Source organism: Mobula birostris, chromosome 1 (assembly GCF_030028105.1).
Source record: "Mobula birostris isolate sMobBir1 chromosome 1, sMobBir1.hap1, whole genome shotgun sequence".
Taxonomy (NCBI): domain Eukaryota; kingdom Metazoa; phylum Chordata; class Chondrichthyes; order Myliobatiformes; family Myliobatidae; genus Mobula; species Mobula birostris.
Window position 1 is genome coordinate 206,708,913 of NC_092370.1, and position 22,892 is coordinate 206,731,804.

General features: G+C 41.1%; 1 protein-coding gene across 12 annotated transcripts in view; it reads right to left on the minus strand.

Annotated features, from left to right (window-relative positions):
* Positions 1-22,892, minus strand: part of tdrd9 (tudor domain containing 9) — a 151,149-nt gene that overhangs the window by 49,001 nt on the left and 79,256 nt on the right. For all 12 annotated transcript variants that reach the window (XM_072269734.1, XM_072269754.1, XM_072269758.1 and 9 more), the window contains 6 exons: positions 22,578-22,622; positions 19,788-19,841; positions 9,729-9,845; positions 9,289-9,396; positions 8,095-8,195; positions 7,767-7,940 (listed from right to left, as the gene is read on the minus strand). In XM_072269734.1, the coding sequence (XP_072125835.1) occupies positions 7,767-7,940; positions 8,095-8,195; positions 9,289-9,396; positions 9,729-9,845; positions 19,788-19,841; positions 22,578-22,622 (599 nt within the window). The remainder of the gene's footprint in view (positions 1-7,766; positions 7,941-8,094; positions 8,196-9,288; positions 9,397-9,728; positions 9,846-19,787; positions 19,842-22,577; positions 22,623-22,892) is intronic.

A 22,892-nucleotide genomic window follows, 5' to 3' on the forward strand; every position in this document is an offset into this window, starting at 1 on the left:
CCAGAGGGACATCAGAAACTTGTGATTTTTGTTTCACAGAATTTTGGTTATCCCTCGCCATTCCAGTGATATAGCTAGCTGGCTCATGTTTCAATGTCAAGATAGAACTGCTGAATCTTTCAAAGGCAGAGGTGGCGAAGTATGCTTTATAACTAATTCCTTGTGGTGCACAAATGTGGCAGTTGTGTCGCGGTCCTGCTCACCTGACCTGGAACATCTACCAATATCTGCCACAGGAGTTTTCACCATCATCTTGGTAGTGGTCTATATTCCATCTCAGGCTTGCATCAAACACATTCTAAATGAACTGAGCGATGTAATCAATAGGCACGAAACAGTGCACCCTGATCCCTCCCCCATCATTTTGGGGGATTTTAATTAGGCCAGCCTGAAAAAGTCCCGAAATAATTATCACCAGCATATCAGTTGTGGAACCAGAGGAGCCAAAACACTGTAATATTACCATCAAGAATGTTTATCATGCCATCCCATACTCACACTTTGCAAAGTCTGATCACCTGGCTGTACTTCTACTCCCTGAGTACCGGCAGAGACTGAAGACTGCAGCACCAGTAGAGAGGACCTTGAAGGTATGGACAAGAAAGGCAGAGGCGCACTTACAGGACTGCTTTGAGTAATTGGACCGGACAGTATTCAGAGACTCATCTTCAAGTCTGAATTGTGTCCAATCTCTTCAAATGTCTAGGATCGCGTTCACGGCATTCTGAAGGGAGTGGGAGAGTAGCCACAGGTCTTGGTACATATTGGCATCAATAACATAGGTACGAAAGGTACAGAGTTCCTGAAGAGAGATTTTAGGGAGCAAAGTAAAAAGTTGAAAAGCAGGTCCTCCAGGGTAGTAACCTCTGGATTGCTGCCTATCCCACACACCAGTAAGAGAAAGAATAGGAGCATTTGGCAGATAAATGCATGGGGATGGGGTCTGATTTCAGCATCATTGAGATCTTTTCTGGGGAATGTATGACCTGTACAAAAGAGACAGGTTACACCTGAATCTGAGGGGGACCAATATCCTTACAAGTAGGTTAGCAAGAGCTGTTTGGGAGGGTTAAAACCAGGGTTTCACAACTGGGATTCCGTATTACCATAGGGTTCCATGAGAGATCACCAGGGATTCTGCGAGAGATCGTCATTAATAAAAAATAATAAACATCGATTTTTGAACTTTGCACAACGCGCGATGCTAGTACCTGCACTGGCGGGCAGTGACCAAGCAGTACCGTTACCAATCTCAGCCTAGTATGGCAATGTGCAGTTGGACCATGTTAAGTCTATCCTCAGTTTTTGATGTAAGTTAGGGGAGGCAGTTGATAACTGGTGAGTGCTGTTTTGCACGGAGGGGAGTTAGGTAGGCTGTTTTCTGAGCACTGAATGGACTCACCCAATTTGGACTTTGACGTCAGCCTTTTCCCCCCAAATTCCCTCCCCCAAGTTCCCTTTACGTGCTGCCGACTGACTTATTGGAGCGAACAACCTATCAGTATAGTAGAAAATTGCAGGGAAATCGTCATGCTGGGCAAAGACAGCCCAGCATGACGATTTTTGAAGATGAGGTGTAAGATGAAAGAGGAGGATTCTAAGCCTAGGCCAATAAACAATTCTGATAAGGTTAATGACAAAGAATTACATTCTTCTGAGTCACTTCACTGCACTAGTGCAACAACACACACAAAAAAATACGTCTTTACAATGAAAGCTACTTATCAATGGATTTTACATGGACTGGTGATCCAAGTTGTCCTATTCCATTGTGCCTCGTCTGTGGCAAACAACTTGTAAATATAACAATGGCTCCAGCAAAATTGAAAATACACTAAACTACAAATCACAGCCATATGACATGTAAAAGTACCGATTATTTTAAATGACTATTGGAAACTCAAAGCATACAGATTAAAGCTTTTAAAAGTAAGGTCAGTCAGTAAATGGCTTCAAGAAGCAAGTTAGTTAGTAGCTTTAAGACCAGTTCACTCGAGAATGTTTAAAAAAACTGAGTAAAAACCTGGACAAAGAGCACACCAATCTCCTGCTACATACAGAAATCTGGTCACTTAACAGAGGAAGGGTTCTCAACAGGTTGTTTGAGCTGAAAGGTGCCATGCAGGAGTACTTAATAGAAAATAGTAAGCCTGATTTTTGTGAGTGCTTTGAAGATGAAGAATGGTTACAGAAACTAACCTACTTAACAGACATTTTTCATCATATGAATCAGTTGAACAAGTCTCTGCAAGGCACTAGAGAAAATGTTTCGACTTCCTTGGTGCACAAGCATATCAGTGCTGTCCCAATTCTGCTCACCAAACCTGGAACATCTAGCAGTTAAGTTCCGTCCTTTTTACCTACTACAGGAGTTCTCTAGGGTCATTTTGGTAGCAGTTTACATTCCACCTCGGGCCAACATCAAGCAAGCTTTAGATGATCTGAGCAATGGGATCAACATGTACAAAACAGCGCATCCTAATGCCTTCACAATCATTTTGGGAGATTTTAACCAGACCAGTCGGCAAAAAAAAAAAAATTCGCTAAGCAACTACCATCAACGGATCATTTGCAATATCAGAGGAAATGACACACTGGACCATTGCTTCACTACCAGATGAACTCAACACCTTCTATGCCCACTTTGAAAGGGAGAACACAACTACAACTGTGAAGATCCCTACTGTACCCAATGACTCTGTGATCTTCATCTCAGAGGCCAATGTTAGGCTGTCTTTAAAGAGAGTGAACACTTGCAAGGCAGAAAGTCCCAATGGAGTACCTGGTAAGGCTCTGAAAAGCTGTGCCAACCAACTAGTGGGGGTATTCAAGGACAATTTCAACCTCTCACTGCTATGGGCGGAAGTTCCCACTTGCTTCAGAAAGGTAACAATTATACCAGTGCTTAAGAAGAATAATGTGGGCTCCCTTAATGACTATCGCCCAGTAGCACACACATCTACAGTGATGAAATGCTTTGAGAGGTTGGTCATGACTAGACTGAACTTCTGCCTCAGCAAGGACCTGGATCCATTGCAATTTGCCTATTGCCACAGTAGGTCAACAGCAGACGCAATCTCAATGGCTCTCCACACGGCTTTAAACTATCTGGGCAACACAAACACCTATGTCAGGATGCTGTTCATTGACTATAGCTCAGCATTTAATACCATCATTCCCACAATCCTGATTGAGAAGTTGCAAAACCTGGGCCTCTGTACTTCCCTCAGCAACTGGATCCTCAACTTCCTAACCGGAAGACCACAATCTGTGCAGATTTGTGATACCATACTTGCGGATTTGTGATACCATATCTTCCTCGCTGACGATCAACACTGGTGCACCTCAGGGATGCGTGCTTAGCCCACTGATCTACTCTCTATATACATATGACTGTGTGGCTAGGCATAGCTCAAATATCATCTATAAATTTGCTGACGATACAACCATTGTTGGTAGAATCTCAGGTGGCGACGAGAGGGCGTACAGGAGTGAGATATACCAACTAATGGAGTGGTGTCGCAGCAACAACCTGGCATTCAACATCAGTAAGACGGAAGAGCTGATTGTGGACTTCAGGAAGGGTAAGATGAAGGAGCACATACCAATCCTCATAGAGGGATCATAAGTGAAACTGCTCACTCTCTCAAGTTCCTGGGTGTCAAGATCTCTGAGGATTTAACCTGGTCCCAACATATAGATATAGTTATAAAGAAGGCAAAACAGTGACTATACTTCATTACAAGTTTGAAGAGATTTGGTATGTCAACAAATATACTCAAAAACTTCTATAAATGTACCAGGGAGAGCATTCTGACGGGCTGCATCATTGTCTGGTATGGGCAGGTGGGGGGGAAGCTACTGCACAGGACCAGAAGCTGTAGAAGGTTGTAAATCTAGTCAGCTCGATCTTGGGTACCAGCCTACAAAGTACCCAGGACATCTTCAGGGAGCGGTGTTTCAGAAAGGCAGCATGCATTATTATGGACCTCCAGCACCCAGGGCATGCCCTTTTCTCACTGTTACCATCAGGTAGGAGGTACAGAAGCCTGAAAGCACACATTCAGTGATTCAGGAACAGCTTCTTCCCCTCTGCCTTTGATTCCTAAATGGACATTGAATTCTTGGACACTACCTCATTTTTAAAAAATATACAATATTTCTGTTTTTTGCACTTACTTTTAATCTATTTAATGTACACTGTATTGAATTACTTGTTAATTATTATTACTTTTATTTTTTTTTTCTCTCTTCTAGATTATGTATTGCAGTGAACTGCTGCTGCTAAGTTAACAAATTTCATGTCACATGCCAGTGATAATAAACCTGATTCTGATCCATGAATTTAAAAGGAATCAGAATCTTTGGAAAATCATGTTGCAAAAGAAAATCTTCAAATGTTTCCACTGCTGCCTGGGCTTGACAGTGAGGAAGGATATCAGAAAGTCTTGAGTCTTTTTGAAAACCACCTGGAAGAACCACAGAACAAAATTGAACAGTACTTTTCCTCTATGTATGACTGGGTGAAAGACCCTTTCTCTGAACCTTCTGAGAACTTGACTTTGAGAGAAGGGGGATAACTTGACTTTGAGAGAAGTGGAAGAACTTTGTGAGCTGCACTCTGATCATGCACTGATGAGATTTGCTGACCTGCCCCGGACAAGTTCTGGATTTCTGTGAAAGCAGAGTATCCTGTCATTCATAGGAAAGCAATGAACATTTTGCTGCAGTTTTCAACTTCTTACATGCGTGACCAGCCTTTTTTTTTTGTTTAACAAGCATCAAGAGCAAGGATAGAAGTTGTCTTATTTCAGATGAAGGTGAAATCTGTGTGCTTATCTCAAGTTTGACCCAGAATTAAGTAGTTTATAATGTTTGCCTCATGAGTTTTTAAAATTTATGAAAAGGAAAGAAAGATTAATTTCAAGAAATGCAAGCTGAGCTTAACCCTTTTTCTTCCAAGGTTAGCTAAAAGTGTATTCTCTACTCATTGACAATTATTTTTGGATTTTTATATCTACAACTTACTGACCACGTAATGTATCATGAGCTGTAGATAAAATAATTTTTATGCAGAGGTTCCCTGAGACCTGAAAATTATTTCAAATGTTCCTACAGGGCAAAAAGGTTGCTAAAACTGCTAGCAAGGAAAGGCTAATGATAGGGCAAAACTGCAGTCAACGGGATAAATTGTACCCCACCCCCTCTGCCTACTTGCCTGTCCTTTCGATACAAAGTGTATCCTTGGATGTTGAGCTCCCACCTATAATCTTCTTTCAGCCACGATTCAGTGATGCTCACAACATCATACATGCCAGTCTCTAACTCTGCTACAAGTTCATCAAGTATATGCATGCATTCAAATATAACACCTTCAATCCTGTTTTGATCCCCCTTTTCGATGTCGTCCCCCTTTTACATTGCAACTTATCCCACAAATTTTTACAAGTGTACTGTGGAGAGCATTCTAACTTGTTGCATTAACACCTGGTACAGTTGGTGGGGGGTGGGGGGAGGTGGAGAGGAGAGGCATTGCACAGGATCAAAATAAGCTGCAGAAAATTGTGAAATAGTTGTTAAATAGTTATGTAATAGTGGCCAGAGGACCTAGGGTAACAGAGGAACTGAAGGAAATTTGCATCAGGCAGAAAATGGTGTTGGGTAAACTGATGGGACTGAAGGCTGATAAATCCCCAGGGCCTGATGGTCTGCATCCCAGCGTACTTAAGGAGGTAGCTCTAGAAATCGTGGACGCATTGGTAATCATTTTCCAATGTTCTATAGACTCAGGATCAGTACCTGCGGATTGGAGGGTAGCTAATGTTATCCCACTTTTTAAGAAAGGAAGGAGAGAGAAAACAAGCAATTACAGACCAGTTAGTCGGACATCAGTGGTGGGGAAAATGCTGGAATCAATTATAAAAGATGTAATAGCGGCATATTTGGATAGCACTAGCAGGATAGGTCTGAGTCAGCATGGATTTACGAAAGGGAAATCATGCTCGACTAATCTTCTGGAATTTTTTGAGAATGTAACTATGAAAATGGACATGGGAAAGCCAGTGGATGTAGTGCACCTGGACTATCAGAAAGCCTTTGATAAGGTCCCACATAGGAGGTTAGAGGGTAAAATTAGAGCAAATGGTACTGGGGGTAGGGTACTGACATAGATAGAAAATTGGTTGGCAGACAGGAAACAAAGTAGGGATTAATGGGTCCTTTTCAGAATGGCAGGCAGTGACTAGTGGGGTACCGCAAGGCTTGGTGCTGGGACCGCAGCTATTTACAACATATATTAATGATTTAGATGAGGGAATTAAAAGTAACATTAGCAAATTTGCAGATGACACAAAGTTGGGTGGCAGTGTGAAATGTGAGGAGGATGTTATGAAAATGCAAGGTGACTTGGACAGGCTGGGTGAGTGGGCAGATGCAGTTTAATGTGGATAAGTCTGAGGTTATCCACTTTGGTGGCAAGAACAGGAAGGCAAATTACTATCTGAATGGTGTCAAGTTAGGAAAAGGGGAAGTACAATGAGATCTAGGTATCCTTTTTCATCAGTCGCTGAAAGTAAGCATGCAGGTACAGCAGGCAGTGAAGAAAACTAATGGCATGTTGGCCTTCATAACAAGGGGAGTTGAGTATAGCAGCAAAGAAGTCCTTCTGCAATTGTACAGGGCCCTGGTGAGACCACACCTGGAGTATTGTGTACAGTTTTGGTCTCCAAATTTGAGGAAGGATATTCTAGCTATTGAGGGAGTGCAGCGCAGGTTCACGAGGTTAATTCCCGGGATGGCGGGACTATCATATGTTGAAAGATTGGAGCTGACTAGGCTTGTATACACTGGAATTTAGAAGGCTGAGAGAGGATCTGATTGAAACATATAAGATTATCAAGGGATTGGACACGCTAAAGGCAGGAAACATGTTCCCGATGTTGGGGGAGTCCAGAACCAGAGGCCACAGTTTAAGAATAAGGGGTAGACAATTTAGAATGGAGTTGAGGAAAAACTTTTTCACACACAGGGTCCTGTGGAATGCTCGGTCTCAGAAGGCAGTGGAGGCCAATTCTCTGGATTCTTTCAAGAAAGAGTTAGATAGAGGTCTTAAAGATAGCGGAGTCAAGGGATATGGGGAGAAGGCAGGAAAAGGGTACTGATTGTGGATAATCAGCCATGATCACAGTGAATGACAGTGCTGGTTCGAAGGGCTGAATGGCCTACTCTTGGCACCTATTGTCTATTAAAACTCAATCAGCTCTATCATGGGCACTGCCCTCCCCAGCAACCCAGACATCTTCAAGGAGCGATGCCTCAAAAAGGGACCATTCTTCATAAATGAATCCCATCACTCAGGACATGCCCTTTTCTCATTGCTACCATCAGGCTGAAGATACACAAGCCCGACGGCGCACATAACGATTCAGGAATAGATTGTTATTGTTGATATTTTTATCCTGTGGGGTAGGGATTGGGGATGTGTTGCTATTTTTTTTTCCTGCGAGTGAGATGGTCAGGAATTGGTGTTGTCATTTTTTCTGTGGGAGCAAATAGAGATTTATTGCTATTGTCACTTTTTTTTTTACTGTAGGGAGGGGCTGCGGGATTCAGGGGTCTGTGAATTTTGTTTCTTTTCTTTTCGTGTGTATTTCACAGCTGTCTGGAGAAGACAAATATCAGTATGTCTTGTATGCATGTATGTACTGTACATGCGTACTTTGACAATAAAATGCATCTTCGTACCTTTAAACACAATAAGATATTACCTTGGATGTTGCAAGTTTGTACTATTAAGTCTTTGAGTCAACTGTTCAATCTCTTCCACAGGATGAATATTCAACTGCAGCGGAATACGATGCTGGACCATCTTCAATGCCATGTACACTGCAGGATGAATCTCAGTTCTCTTTATTGGATTTTGCACAAATTCAACAAAGCCCCTATTTTTGAGAAGTATTTTGTTAAGGGTTAGGACTTTAGGAATGGAAATATTCTGTACATTAAGATAATTAAAATGGAATTTAGAAATCACCGAGGAAAAGTATTGAGGTATGAAGTTTATGTTAATGTTTCAACACAACAAAAGCAACTTACTTAGATCCATCAAATGAAATAGTTCTGACTTGCCCACACTGCCTGAACAGAGAATGAAGCTGTTTATAGTACAGGAACCCATAAGGTGGCACATTCCTCACCTATAGCAAATGTGAACCAAAATACAGTTTCACAATTGAGCTCAGTGACTCAATTCAAAAAGTATTTCATTAAATGATACAAACCAGACCTGGATGCTTTGGTATATTTTACTCATTTATAACAGCTTATAAAACTAATTAGCTCGACCAAAGAACATATGGGTATGTTAGCATAGTCCACAAGATAGGTAAGGGGTATTCTGATCTTGGCAAGGTAACATTACTCAAATGGTTTAGATACTAAAGAGCATCAGTGGTAGTCAGAATCAGATATTTCGCTAAATTTAACACAAGATGTGACCTTGGTTTCAGAGTTGTAGTCAAAAGTTGGAGATGCTGCTTGAAAAATCATCCTGGGATGATTATTGCTTAAATTGCCTCCTCGCAACCCTCAGAGAGTCTGCATGATATTTTAATAGATCATGTTTGACATAATGCCCTCCAATAGGTGTCATGCCTTCAACAATCTGACGTGTGCTTCTGTGGATCAATCAAAAAATCAATGCATTTGATGGAACAGATGAGTGGGGTCTGTACTTCTTCACGATAATTGAATATAATTAGTGTTTAAATGCCATATCTGCAGGTTCCATTAGTATTCTCAGGAAAATTCGAATGATGGTAATTCCAGTAAGTACCAACACTGCATTCTAAAGTCAAACAATGAAAGCAGCATGCTTTATTAGTGCATCACCCTGTGAATTCTTAATTACATCCTTCCACCAAAGAAATTCAAATTTATTGCATTGTAAAAGACATGTTGCTAACTCTGAAATAAAAGCAAACACAAGAAACACTCAACAGGTCAATCAGCATTTGTAAAGAGAGAAAGTGGTATTACCAAGTCAATGACTCTCTATCAGCTCTGATGAATAGTCAGCAACTTGAAATGTTAACTGTTTCCATGCCCAAAGATGCTCCTTGTCCACTGATTATTTCTCTTAATATCTGGTTTTATTTCAGATTTTTATCATCTGTTGCCCTTTACTTTTCCATTTCTGGTTATAACTGGTTCTTTTAACCCAACTGCTCACTGTAAAGTTGTAAAATAGACAGGTTCTGATATTCTTATTTCAATTATACAGCTACATACCACTACTGTAGTTTTTGAATCTTTTCCAGCTATGTCTTTCACAGCAACTTCTTCAGACACTGGGCCAAATGTGAAATAGTTGGGGTAAAAAGCCCCAGCCAGCACAACCTGTGGAAATAATAATATTGCCAAAGTAAATACAGCTTAACCCAAATTTCATGAAAGACAGTTAGCATTGTTGCACAGACAGGTAAAAACAGCTACATAAAAGTATACTTAACAAAAACAGAAGATTCGACTTGATCTACACAGAAATATCTGCCATGCCTTGAATCCTTTGTGCTTCTCAATGATGTAAAGAAGCCAGAAAGAGCAAAGGGTGGCAAGTCAGAGTGCAGTGACACACTTAATGATATAAACTGTGCTCTAAATTTCCTAATTTGTAAACAAGGTGCTAAACTGAAAAATATTTTGTGCATAGACATATTTTCAATATGTACCTGCAAAATAAATCTCTGCTTGTGTGCACACTCTTCATTAGTACTTCCATGGGATTGATCAACATACATATTAAAACGCTGTACCCTTTCTTTCAACTCCTCATACAATTGTGCCACCTAAAATGCACAGAAACAACTTAAGAAAAAAAATGCAGGAATTTAAGTTACATAAATGTACAAGAAAGAGGGAGGAGTAGCATTTAGCTGTGAAAGTTTCATTCAATCGCCTCATAATTTTCCACTTTTCCAAACTACCGAATTGAACTCATTTGGTCATGCCTCTATAACAATATCTGAAAGAACATTCCTGAGTAAACAGTCTGTCGTCCTAATTAAAGTTCAAAATTCTGACTAAAATTTATAATCTGAGTACATATATATCACTGCATACAACCCTGAAATTATTTTTCTGCAGGAATATTACAATCAAGGAACATGTCTGTAGCCTGGATACTGAATTTCTTGCTGTTGGACTCCGGCCATATTATTGGCCAAGGGAAATCTTGCATGCAACTGTGGTTGTTGTGTACATCCTTCCCTCTGCCAACCCAGCGTCGGCGTGTGACATCATTTACACCGTCATAGCCAGATTACAAATCCAGCACCCGAGTGCCCTCATTACCATCTCGGGTGACTTCAACCAGGTTACCACGGCTAGAACGCTGCCCAACTTCAAGCAGTATGTGAGCTGTACAACCAGAGGGGAGAGGACTCTGGATCTGATGTACACTAACGTTAAGGATGCATACAGCTCCTCTCCCCTCCCCGCCACTGGGAAGGTCAGATCACAACCTGGTGCATCTAAAACCCTGCTACATGCCTCTGGTGAAGAGTAATCCTGCAACCTCAAGGACAGTGAGAAAATGGTCGGAGGAGGCTTATGAGGCGCTCCAGAGTTGTTTCGAGGTGACAGACTGGCAGGCACTCTGTGAGCCACATGGAGAGGATATTGATGGGTTCACAGAGTGCATCACTGATTACATCAACTTCTGTGTGGACTGCAATGTTCCGACAAGAACTGTCCTTTGTTATTCAAATAACAAGCCACGGGTGACAAAGGACATTAAGGACATCCTGAACACTAGAAAGAGGGCATTTAGAGATGGAAATAGGGAGGAGCTGAGGGCAATACAGAGGGACCTGAAAGCCAGGATCAGGGAGGCTAAAGACAGGTACAGGAGGAAGCTTGAGTGGAAACTCCAGCAGAACATGAGAGAGGTCTGGAGGGCGATGAGGACCATCAATGGGTTCCGGCAAACTAGCAGCAGAGGAGCTGAAGGCAGTGTGGACAGGGCCAATGAACTTAACCTGTTCTTTAACAGATATGACATTGTGGCCCCTGCCCATCCCCCACGAGTCATCTGTTGTCGGCCCCCAACCAACACATATTCCACTCTCCCCTCCTCACAGTCCCCCACCATGCTCTCATGACTATACCCCTTCCCCACACGAAACCACCACGGTGGGCTTCACAGCTGAACAGGTGAGAAGACAGCTGAAACGTCTCAACCCAAGCAAGGCTGCAGGACCGGATGGTGTCAGTACCAGGGTGCTCAAAGCCTGTGCCCCTCAGCTATGTGGAGTATTTCGCCATGTATTCAACCTGAGCCTGAGGCTCCGGAGGGTTCCTGTACTGTGCAAGACATCCTGCCAAGACACCGCGCCCCAGCAGCCTCAATGACTACAGACCAGTGGCATTGACCTCCCACATCATGAAGACCCTGGAGAGACTTGTTCTGGAGCTGCTCCGGCCTATGGTCAGGCCACACTTAGATCCCCTCCAGTTCGCCTACCAGCCCCGACTAGGAGTTGAGGATGCCATCGTCTACCTGCTGAACCGTGTCTATGTCCACCTGGACAAGCCAGCGAGCACTGTGAGGGTCATGTTTTTTGACTTCTCCAGTGCATTCAACACCATCTGCCCTGCTCTGCTGGGGGAGAAGCTGACAGCAATGCAGGTGGATGCTTCCCTGGTATCATGGATTTTTGATTACCTGACTGGCAGACCACAGTACGTGTGCTTGCAACACTGTGTGTCCGACAGAGTGATCAGCAGCACTGGGGCTCCACAGGGGACTGTTTTGTCTCCCTTTCTCTTCACCATTTACACCTCGGACTTCAACTACTGCACAGAGTCTTGTCATCTTCAGAAGTTTTCTGATGACTCTGCCGTAGTTGGATGCATCAGCAGGGGAGATGAGGCTGAGTACAGGGCTACGGTAGGAAACTTTGTCACATGGTCTGAGCAGAATTATCTGAAGCTTAACGTGAAAAAGACTAAGGAGCTGGTGGTAGACCTGAGGAGAGCTAAGGTACCGATGACCCCCGTTTCCATCCAGGGGGTCAGTGTGGACGTGGTGGAGGATTACAAATACCTGGGGATACGAATTGACAATAAACTGGACTGGTCAAAGAACACTGAGGCTGTCTACAAGAAGGGTCAGAGGAATCTCTATTTCCTGAGGGGACTGAGGTCCTTTAACATCTGCCGGACGATGCTGAGGATGTTCTACGAGTCTGTGGTGGCCAGTGCTATCATGTTTGCTGTTGTGTGCTGGGGCAGCAGGCTGAGGGTAGCAGACACCAACAGAATCAACAAACTCATTCGGAAGGCCAGTGATGTTGTGGGGATGGAACTGGACTGTCTGATGGTGGTGCCTGTAAAGAGGATGCTGTCCAAGTTGCATGCCATCTTGGTCAATGTCTCCCATCCACTACATAATGTACTGGGTGGACACAGGAGTACATTCAGCCAGAGACTCATTCCACCGAGGTGCAGCACAGAGCGTCATAGGAAGTCATTCCGGCCTGTGACCATCAAACTTTACAATTCCTCCCTTGGAGGATCAGACACCCTAAGCCAATAGGCTGATCCTGGACTTATTTCATAATTTACTGGCATAATTTACATATTACTATTTAACTATTATGGTTCTATTACTATTTATTATTTACAGTGCAACTGTAACGAAAACCAATTTCCCCCGGGATCAATAAAGTATGACTATGACTACGAATACTTAGCAAATCTATAGAACAGTAACTGTAAACAGAATCAAAGGACAAACTGTGCAAATGTAAATATAAATAGCAATAAACAACAAGCACAAAATAGAGTCCTTAAAGTGAGATGCTCGGTTGTGGGAATACCAAAAGTAGAATGGGTATAATTATCTCCTTTTGCTCAAGAGCCTGATGGTTGAGGGGTAATAACTGTTCTTGAACTTGGTGGTGCGAGTCCTGAGGCACTTGTACCTTTTACTTGATGGTACAGCACAAAAAGATTATCTTTGATATGTATGCTGCTTTTCTACAGCAATGTTTCATGTAGATGTGCTCAATGGTTGGGAGGGTTTTACTCATGATGTATTGGGCCAAATCCACTACCTTTTGTAGGATTTTCTGCTCAAAGGCATTGGTGTTCCCATACCAGGCCATAATCCAGTCAAGTCAGCACACTTTCCACCACACATCTATAGAAGGTTGCTAAGGTTTTTGATGACATGCAAACCTCCACAGACTCCTGAAGTAGTACAGGTGTTGTCGTGCTTTCTTTGCAATACTTATGTGGTGGGTCCAGGAGAGGTCCTCAGAGATAGTGACACCTAAGATTTTAAAGTTACTGACCTTCTCCACCTCTGATCCTCCAATGATTACTGGCTCATGGACTTCTGGTTTCCCACTCCTGAAGTCTACAATCAGTTTGTTGGTCTTATTGACACTGAGTAAGAGGTTGTTGTTATTACACCACTTGGCCAAATTCTCAACCTCCCTCCTGTATGCTGATTCATCATCACCTTTGATACAGCCCGTAACAGTAGTGTCATCAGAAAACTTGTATATGGTGTTGGAGCAGTTCTTAGTCACACAATCATAGGCGTAAAGCAAGTAGAGAAGGAGGCTAAGCACACATCCCTGTGGAGGAGATGTTTTTGCCAATCTGAACTACGGGGTCTACAAGTGAGGAAATCCAGGATCCAACTGAGGAAATCCAGGATCCAACTGCACAAGAGATCCTGAGTTAGAAGAGTCTTCAAATTCAGGGCATCAGTTTTAAGACTTTCTTGGGGAATTTTAATAGCAATTTCTTTTCATGCCACAGTGATACACTTTGTGTTCAGTCCAAGGATACAGCACTTAAGATCACTGCATAGCTTCAGCTTTAAATTCATGACTTAGTTTATGAGTCAACATTCTAATTATAAATACTACCCTTAATGGTAAAATCAGAATAATTGTAGTGAATGGATCTTAAATCTGATACATCTGCATTGCCTCAAATAAGTAATCTCCTTGAAAGCAGGATTCCTTCTTTGCTGCCTTTTTAGCATTTTTCTCAGATATACCCAACATCCAATTCCATATCTATCATAGCCAATATGGAGAAAACATTAAATTTGAGTGCAGTTTGGCCAAAAAGAAAACCAGATTTGCTTTTCAAAAGGTCAAACACTTAATACACATAATAAATATTGGAAGCATGTTTAAGTGTGAGGTGTTACACCTTGAAAGGTCAAATCCTGGTAGCATGGCAGGCTTAGGGGAGTGTTGTAGGCCAGAGAGACAAATATATGGCTTCCTTTACGTGGAGTCCCTGACAGACAGAGTGTGACAGCTTTTTGGCACACTTGCATTCACAAGTCAGGGCACTGAGTATAAAAGTTGGTAGAACACAAGACATAGGAGCAGAACTATGTCATTCAGTCCATCGAGTTGGCGCTGCCATTCCATCAGGGCTATTTTATTACCCGTCAACCCCAGTCCCCTGACTCCTCCCCATAACCTTTGATGCCCTCACTAATCAAGAACCCATCAACCCATCCTCCACAGCAATTTGTGGCATTGAATTCTACAAATTCACTACCCTCTGGCTAAAGAAATTACTAATTTCTGTTATAAAGAGCCGTCCCTCTATTCTGAGGCTGTGCCCTCTGGTACTAGACTTCCCCACCATAGGAAACACCCTTTCCAGGTCCACTCTATCTAGGGTTTTCAATATTAAATAAGTTTCAATGAGATTCTCATTCATTCTTCTAAACTCCAGTACAGCACAGAGCCACCAAACGCTCCTCATACATTAACATTTTCATTCCAGGGATTATTCCTGTGAAAATCTTCTCGACCCTCTTCAATGCCAGCACATCCTTTCTTAACTAAAGGGATCCAAAACTGTTCACAATATTCTAAGTATGGTCTGACTAATGCCTTATAAAGCCTCAGCATTACATCCTTGCTATTATATTCTAGTCCTCTCGAAATGAATGCTAACATTGTATTTTCCTTCCTTTTCACTGACTCAACCTGCAAGTTAACCTTTAGGGAATCCTGGATGAGAACGCCCAAGTCTCTTTGCATCGCTGATTTCTAAATTTGCTCCCTGTTTAGAAAATAGTCTACATCTTTATTTTTTCTATCAAAGTGCATTTCAAGTTTACATTATATGTTAATGATTTGGATGATGGAATTGATGGCTTTGTTGTAAAGTTTGCAGACAGTATCAAGATAGGTGGAAGGGCAGGTAGATTTGAGGAAGTAGGGAGGGTACAGAAGGACTTAGATTAGGAGAATGGGCAAAGAAGTGGCAGGAAGTGTAGGGTCATGCACTTTGATAAGAAAAGGTTGTATGTTTTCTAAATGGAGAGAAAATACAAAATTCTGAGGCACAGAGAAACTTGTGAAGAATTCCTTAAGGGTTAATATGCAGGCTGAGCTTGTGGTGAGGAAAGTAAATGTGATGAGGGTACTCATTTCAAGAGGACTAGAATATAAAAGCAAAGATGTAATGTTGAGAGTTTATAAAGCACTGGTGAGGCCTCTCAGAGTATTGTGAGCAGTTTTGGGCCTCTTATCTTCGAAAGGATATGCTGAAACTGGAGTGGGTTCAAAGGAGGTTCACAAAAGTGATTCCAGGTTTGAATGGCTTGTCACTTGAAGAGCTTTTGATGGCTCTGGGCCTGTATTCACTGAAGTTCAGAAGAATGAGGGAGGACCTAAATGAAATCCATCAAAAGGTGAAAGGCATTGATGGAATGGATGTTTCCTATGGTGGGAGAGTCGAAGATCAGAGGCCACGGCCTCAGAATAAGGGGGCATACATTCAGAACAGAGATGAGGAGGAATTTCTTTAGCCAGAGAGTGGCAAATCTGTGAAATTTGTAACCACAAGCAACTGTAGTAACCAAGTCTTCATGTACACTTAGAGGTTGATATATTCTTGATTGGTTAGGGCATGAAGGGATATGAGGGAAAGGCAGGACTTCAGGGCTCAGAGGTAAAATGGACCAACTGTCACAAAAAACTGTGGGTCAATTGTTTAAGAAAAGTAACAAGATTGCTTGAGTCGCAAAACTAGATTGAGGTGCTTTTATTTACCTCAAAACAAGACAAAAACTGGAAAAAAAACATATACAGCTACCCTCAGACTAAACACAAAAGAAAACTAACCCCAAAGCCTTAGTAACCCGAGGCTTATAACTGCTAAGTCCCTCCCCCTAGACCAACCAAAAGCTAATTAATGCAATTATCCATTTAAAGATGGTATCCTCCACCATCAGCACACCTGTGCAGGTTGCTGCTGCCTCTATATGAGACAGCTCCATGCAGCAGCTCTGGTTTAGACCCAGTCACCATTCTGCCGGGGATGAATGCTTTACCGAGTGCGCCATGTGCCATCCGTAGTCAGTGACGGGCCTTCGTTACACCAATCATTATGAAATGGCAGAGCAGACTTGATGGGCCAAATGGCTTAATTCTGCTTCTAAATCTTATGATCTTAAGTCACATTGGATTCCAGGAGACTGCCAGGTAGGGGATAAATGCTAAGCTTCCTATCATCTCTTGATCTTCTTCAGCCTTTTCACTGACTAGATTGTAAAATGAGTTTAATACACCTCTCCCCTCTTTCCAGTATTTAAAACCTCAGTTATATGATCAATCTCTTTTTTCTAATCACCTGGCAGGATCTCAAGTCAGTACCAGAGATTCTGAAGAAAAGCTTTCAAGTCAAAGTGTGTGGTTATCTGTATCAATGACTACTGCACGGGTGTAGGGTGATTAAAGACCATAGAACAGTATAGCACAGGAACAGGCCCTTCAACCCACAACATTGTGCTTAACAAATTATTTATCAAATGTCCAACTAACTCACCACACTTCTCTGTCAGTAGAACTGGTTTTTACCCTCAAGAATTTCTCTTTCCTCTCCGCCCACTTTCTCCAAATCCAAAGTGTAGTCACGGGCACGACACTCACGTCTTCTCCAGCTATGCCTGCCATTTTGCTATCTACATAGGGCAGTCCAAATTCCAAACCTACAATGTAAACACTCAATTTTTTCTAAAAAAACAGTGACTACTGCATTGGCATTGCTTCCTGCACCTATAATGAGTTTGACAATTTTCCTAAACTTGCCTCCAACTTCAACTTGGGCAGTAAATGCACGTGGGCAGGTACATAGACAGGAAAAGTTCAGAGGGTAATGAGATCGTAGACTTCATGAGAGGGAAACTAGAGGTCCATGAGCCAGTCCTCATTGGAGGATCAGAGGTGGAGAGGACTGGCAACTTTAAATTCCTGGGTGTTACTATTTCAGTGGACCTGTCCTGGATCCAGCATCAAGTGCAATTACGAAGAAAGCACAACAGTGACACTACTTCCTTAGGAGTCTGCTGAGTTTTGACATGACATCAATAACTCTGACAAACTTCTATAGATGTGTAGTGGAAGGTCTATTGACTAGCTGTAGCACAGCCTGGTATGGAAACACCAATGCTTTTGAATGGAAAATCCTGCAAAAGGTAGTGGATTTGGCCCAGTATATAAGGGGTAAAAGCCTCCCAATCATTGAGCACATCTACATGAAATGCTGTTGTAGGAAAGCAGCATTCATCATCAGAGATCCTCGCCACCTAGGCCATGCTCTTTTCTCACTGCCACCATCAGGTAGAAGGTACAAGAGCCTCAGGACTTGCACCACCAGTTCAAGAACAATTACTACCGCTCAACTATCAGACTCCTGAACAAAAAGGGATAACTACATTCACTTGCCCATCAATTGAGATGTTCCCACAATCAATTATCTCACTTTAAGGACCCTTTATCTCTTTATTTATTACTTATTTATATTTGCATTTGTGCAGTTTGTGGTCTTCTGCACTCTTTCATTGACCCTGTTATAGTAACTATTCTATAGATTTGCTGAGTATTCCCATAGGGAAATGAATCTTAGGTTGTATGTTGTGATGTACATGTACTCTAGATTATAAAATTTACTTTGAACTTGGTCAGCATGGACTGTTTCCATGTTGTGTGACTCCATAACTATTAGTGCTATCCGGCATACAAAGAATGCATTTTCAAGTGATATAAAGCCACTGGAACTTACTATTTGTCATTTCAAAAACATTCACAATGATCATGTTTTTAGTTTATATTCATTTTAATTTAATTAGCATCTCCAAAAAGGTCTCAATATTTCTTAACCTCCTCAGAACCACACTTCGCTTCAACAGCCAAGTTATTTTTTTCTTTTAATAAAGTGGAAATTATTCTGAAAACTCCTGTTCTTCTCACTCCACCTTAGTCCACAACATACAACAGTACAGCACAGTACATGCCTTCTAACCCACGTTTTGCCAACCTATATAAACCCACTCCATGATCAATACAACCCTTCCCTTCTAATAGCCCATAACCCTCCATTTTTCTTACATCCATGTGCCTATCTAAGTCACTCAACTGTTCCTATTACATCAGCCTCTACTACCATGCCCGATGGTGCATTCCAGCTGCCCACAACTGTGTAAAAAAAAACCCTTCTGATATTTCCCCTAAAGTATCTTTAACTCATCTAAAACAGCTGTCCTCCAGTATTAGTCACCGCCACCTTTTAGTCGATACGATTTTTACATTGAGCAATCTCTTCATTCTTGTTTGATTTCATCCATTGGTTTACATTTTGCAGATTCAGTCATTAAAGCCAAATTCAATACCTGCCCATCACTTTACAGCCCCCAATAAATTTTGGAAACAATTGTTTATTATTGCACTCAATATTTAAGCTTCACAATGAATATATTAAGTTTTTGTAGCACCTTAGGAGAAACCCCTTGTTAGCTACAAAGATTAAATCCCTAACAAATTATCTGGAATGGCTTATGGTTCTTCTACATATTTTTTCCAGTGGAACTGAACAGAGAGGAATACAATTGTTTAGCATTATCTTTATATTTACTTAGTGTTAGTCACCAAAGTTAAATTTCTATCCTATCAAGGTTGGATTGAGTCATCTGAGTAGTACCTTAAGAAAAGTCCTAGTCACTGATTTTGACTGAGCACTGGTTATTTTATCCACAATGGTTGAATAGTCTTTGGATGAACCATGTGGCAAAACAATACAGAGGACTGCAAAGTAAGTAGCTGCTTTTGAAAAAAAATTATGTGCTTTTATTATCTGCATTATCTTAATCACCAACAGTTCTAAAGTAAAAAATACTAATAATTTTGTTTACTCTACAAGTTCTTATAACTTTTTTAAAATTAGATTGGCAGGGTGGCAAATCTATTCAGTAATTTTGTCCACATAGGTTTAAGTGCCTGGAAGATCTAAAGATCAAGAGTGGTCTACTATCTTGAAGTTTTGTCACCTTGGACAAACGTTATTATTCTCTATGTTGCAACAGATGTCTTTCATAATCAAGCTTGAATCTTCGAAGAGTTTTCCGTTGGGAACTCTGCAGCCCTCGTCGTGCTTCAGCAAAATGTACATGATGAAAAGATAATTCCCATTTTTCTCTCATTTCTATGATTAGATATCCAATTCATCAACCTGTGATCTTAATATCACAGTTGGCCTGTCAGAAGATTAACAAAATTCAAGTTTTCCTTCTGCTAAAAAGACTTTGAGGAAGTTGAGGAGACTTATAATTGAGGTAAAGGTTACAAATGACCCAAAAGATCAGAAGTGGATTCTTAGTAGTAGAAGAATAGAGCTACACAATTAATAGCAAACAATCCTTCATGAACACCTTATTACAATTTAATGGTACACAACAAACTCACCTCCTTTATTCTTTTTATCTGGATGTAATTTGTTTTTCCCCATTCCAACTCAGCCTGTGTTACAACAACAAGTTAAAATTTGGCGACATCATACAATCATAAATACAGTATTTAACATTGTAAAATAGGTAATTATGGATTGGAATTGGAAAAACAGATTAAATGAAATTAATATGGCAGAGAACCCAGTCAGGGCAAATATTTTACCTGAATCACCTTCAAAATAATTTAAGACTAAATTGTATAATATTGAGAATAGCACTGTCAAGGTTCATGAAATATAAAATTCACAATCAACAACTTGAGATTTCAGAAACAAAAATATGTCATATAAGTACATTATAACAGGACAAATCAGTTGTTTACATCTTATTTGCCGTGCTTTCAGATACATGTTAATTTAAAAAATCCCATTTTCATCAAATCTTCCTTCACCTTCAATTGCGAGCCAAATGGATCACAAGGAGAGAGCAAAAAACCTCCAAATTAGGTTGAATGACATTTTTGGGGACTTATCCTTCAAATGCAGCAATTATGAGGTCCTTGTACAGAAAATGGTATAATGTTAGTTAACTAGTAAAGAAAGACACTATGGTTTGTCTCCAGCACTGAGTCTGGCTCTGTGAGGTAGAGGGAAGAGGAGTGTAGTAGTGATAGAGGATTCCATAGTTAAGGGACCAGATGGAAATTCTGTGGTCGTGAAAAAGACACCCAGATGGTATGTTGCCTCCCAGGTGCCAAGGTCAGTGACGTCTCAGATCTGGTCCACAGCATTCAAAAATGGGAGGGTGAACAGCTGGAAAGTCATGGTACATACTGGTTTCAATGACATAAGGAGGAAAAGGATTGCGGTCCTGAAGGGAAAATATAGACATTTGGGTAGAAAGCTGAAAAGCAAGACTTCAATCTTTAGATTGCTGTCTTACCACGGTCCACTGAGGATAAGAGTAGGATGATTTAGAAGATAAATGCATGGGTGAGAAATTGGTGCAGGGTTTCAGATTTCTGAATCATTGTGATCTCTCCTAGGAAAGGTATGACCTGTAAAAAAAGGATGAGTTACACCTGAACCCAAGGGGAATCAACTTCCTTGTGAGCAGGTTTGCTATAACTGTTGGGGAGGATTTAAACTAATTTGGCAGGGAGATGGGAACCAAGGTGATAGGGCTGAAGATGGGGCATTTGTTATGCAAGTAGATGCAGCTTGTAGTGAGACCATGAGGAAGGATAGGCAGGTGATAGGGCAAAATTGTAGCCAGGGGATGGGTTGAAGTGTATCAATAGTTTGGAAAAGTGAGGATAAAGTAAAAAGAAAGGAGATTGAAGGAGAGATTACTAAACTCTCTAAAATAAATAAAGACTTTTAAAAAACTTTAGAAAGGGATAAGAACTTAACTTCCAGTAACATTGGGGCATAAATGAAAAGGGTGATGAATACAGACACAGACACAGTTGAAAGAAAATCAGGAGTTTAACATCAAAGGATAAATTGTATCAGAAGGACAGAGGAGGTGTAGTGGCCCTATTCCAAAAAAATTGAAATCAAATTCTTAGAAAGAGGTGACATAGGATTGAAAGATGCAGAATCCTTCTGGGTAGAATTAAGAAACTACAAGGGTAAAAAGATCCTGATGGGATCCTGTTTGGAGGCCTCCGAACAGTAACATGGATGTTGGGTGCAAATCACAATAGGAGATTTCAATATGCAGGTAGATTGGGAAAATCATGTTGGTGCTGGATCCCAAAAGACAGCATTTGTAGAATGCCTATAAGATGACATTTTAGAGCAGATTGTAGTTGAGCCCACTAGGAAAAAGGCAATTCTGGATTGCGAATTGTGTAAAGACCCAGATTTGATTATGGAACTGAACATAAAGGAATACTTCAAAGGCAATGGTCATAATATAATAGAATTCACCCTGCAGTTTGAGAGGGAGAAGCTAAAATCTGATGTACAAGTATAAGGGGTGATTGATATGTTCGGGCCTAAGGTAGAAGGAGTCAATTTCAGAAAACCTAGCACATTTATTTTTCAACTTAGTCCCCTCCTACATTTACACACTTAGTCCAGCGGTCGTGGAGCATACAGATCTTGGACCTCCAGAAAGTGTCCACAGATGGGTGATTGATAAGTTCATGGCCTAAGGTAAAGGGAGATGAGTTATACAGCTCTCGACACATGCACATGCAGGTCAACTCTGAGTGATTATGCAGAAAGTTTGAAGTAAATAACTCATCTCCTTCTACCTTAGGCTACAAACTTATCAATCACCCCTGATGAGCACTTCACTATGGTTTTATGTATCTACACAAGCAGCAAGTGTTCTAACATTGACTTCACCTTTAATAATAGAATGATTTTAGGGATATCTAGACAAGGCATCTCAGAGAGTGCCTAGTATCTAAATTCTTAATTGAATTCTACTTCCTGTGGGGTGAGGCAGGGTGTGGGTTTAAGGTTATAGGCACAAATGTTAACAGTGGTACTACTGAAGGGCAAAAAGAAGGCAACCTTAACTACTGGAGACAGTCCTGTATAGCATTTGTGTGAGTCATGTCACACCATTCCCTTCAGTTCATGCTTAATTAGAAAGCTAAATAAAAGGTGGTGGGCCAAGCTTGTCCTTAATTTTATTCAGATAATTTAGGTCTACCAATGCTCTAATTATTGGCAAGCAAACATTATAAAGTATAAATGTAGTTAGTCTAACAATTCACATCAGATCAAACATAATGCATTAATACAGTTTGGCTTGAAATTTGCAAGACAAGGAAAACAAGTACACCAACCCTGGGACATCTGAGCTGTCCTTGTTCTCTGCAAGTTTGCCATGCCTGTGACAAAATTTAAAGCAAAAGGTTAATGAATGCGCAACCAAATGTTAAAATGGATCACACTGTGGAATGCAGAAGATGGATTCAGAAGGGATGATTGGAGTTGACTTTAGTACTGACACCTTGGGAAAATGGCAAAGTTGACAAAGTGGCAATTATGGCTGGGTTTGGAAGCAAAATCTAAAGTGAACAGCCATTTACATATATTTACATACAGCAACAATACTTAATAGAGAACAGGGTAACTGACTCACACCAACTTTCTTCTCT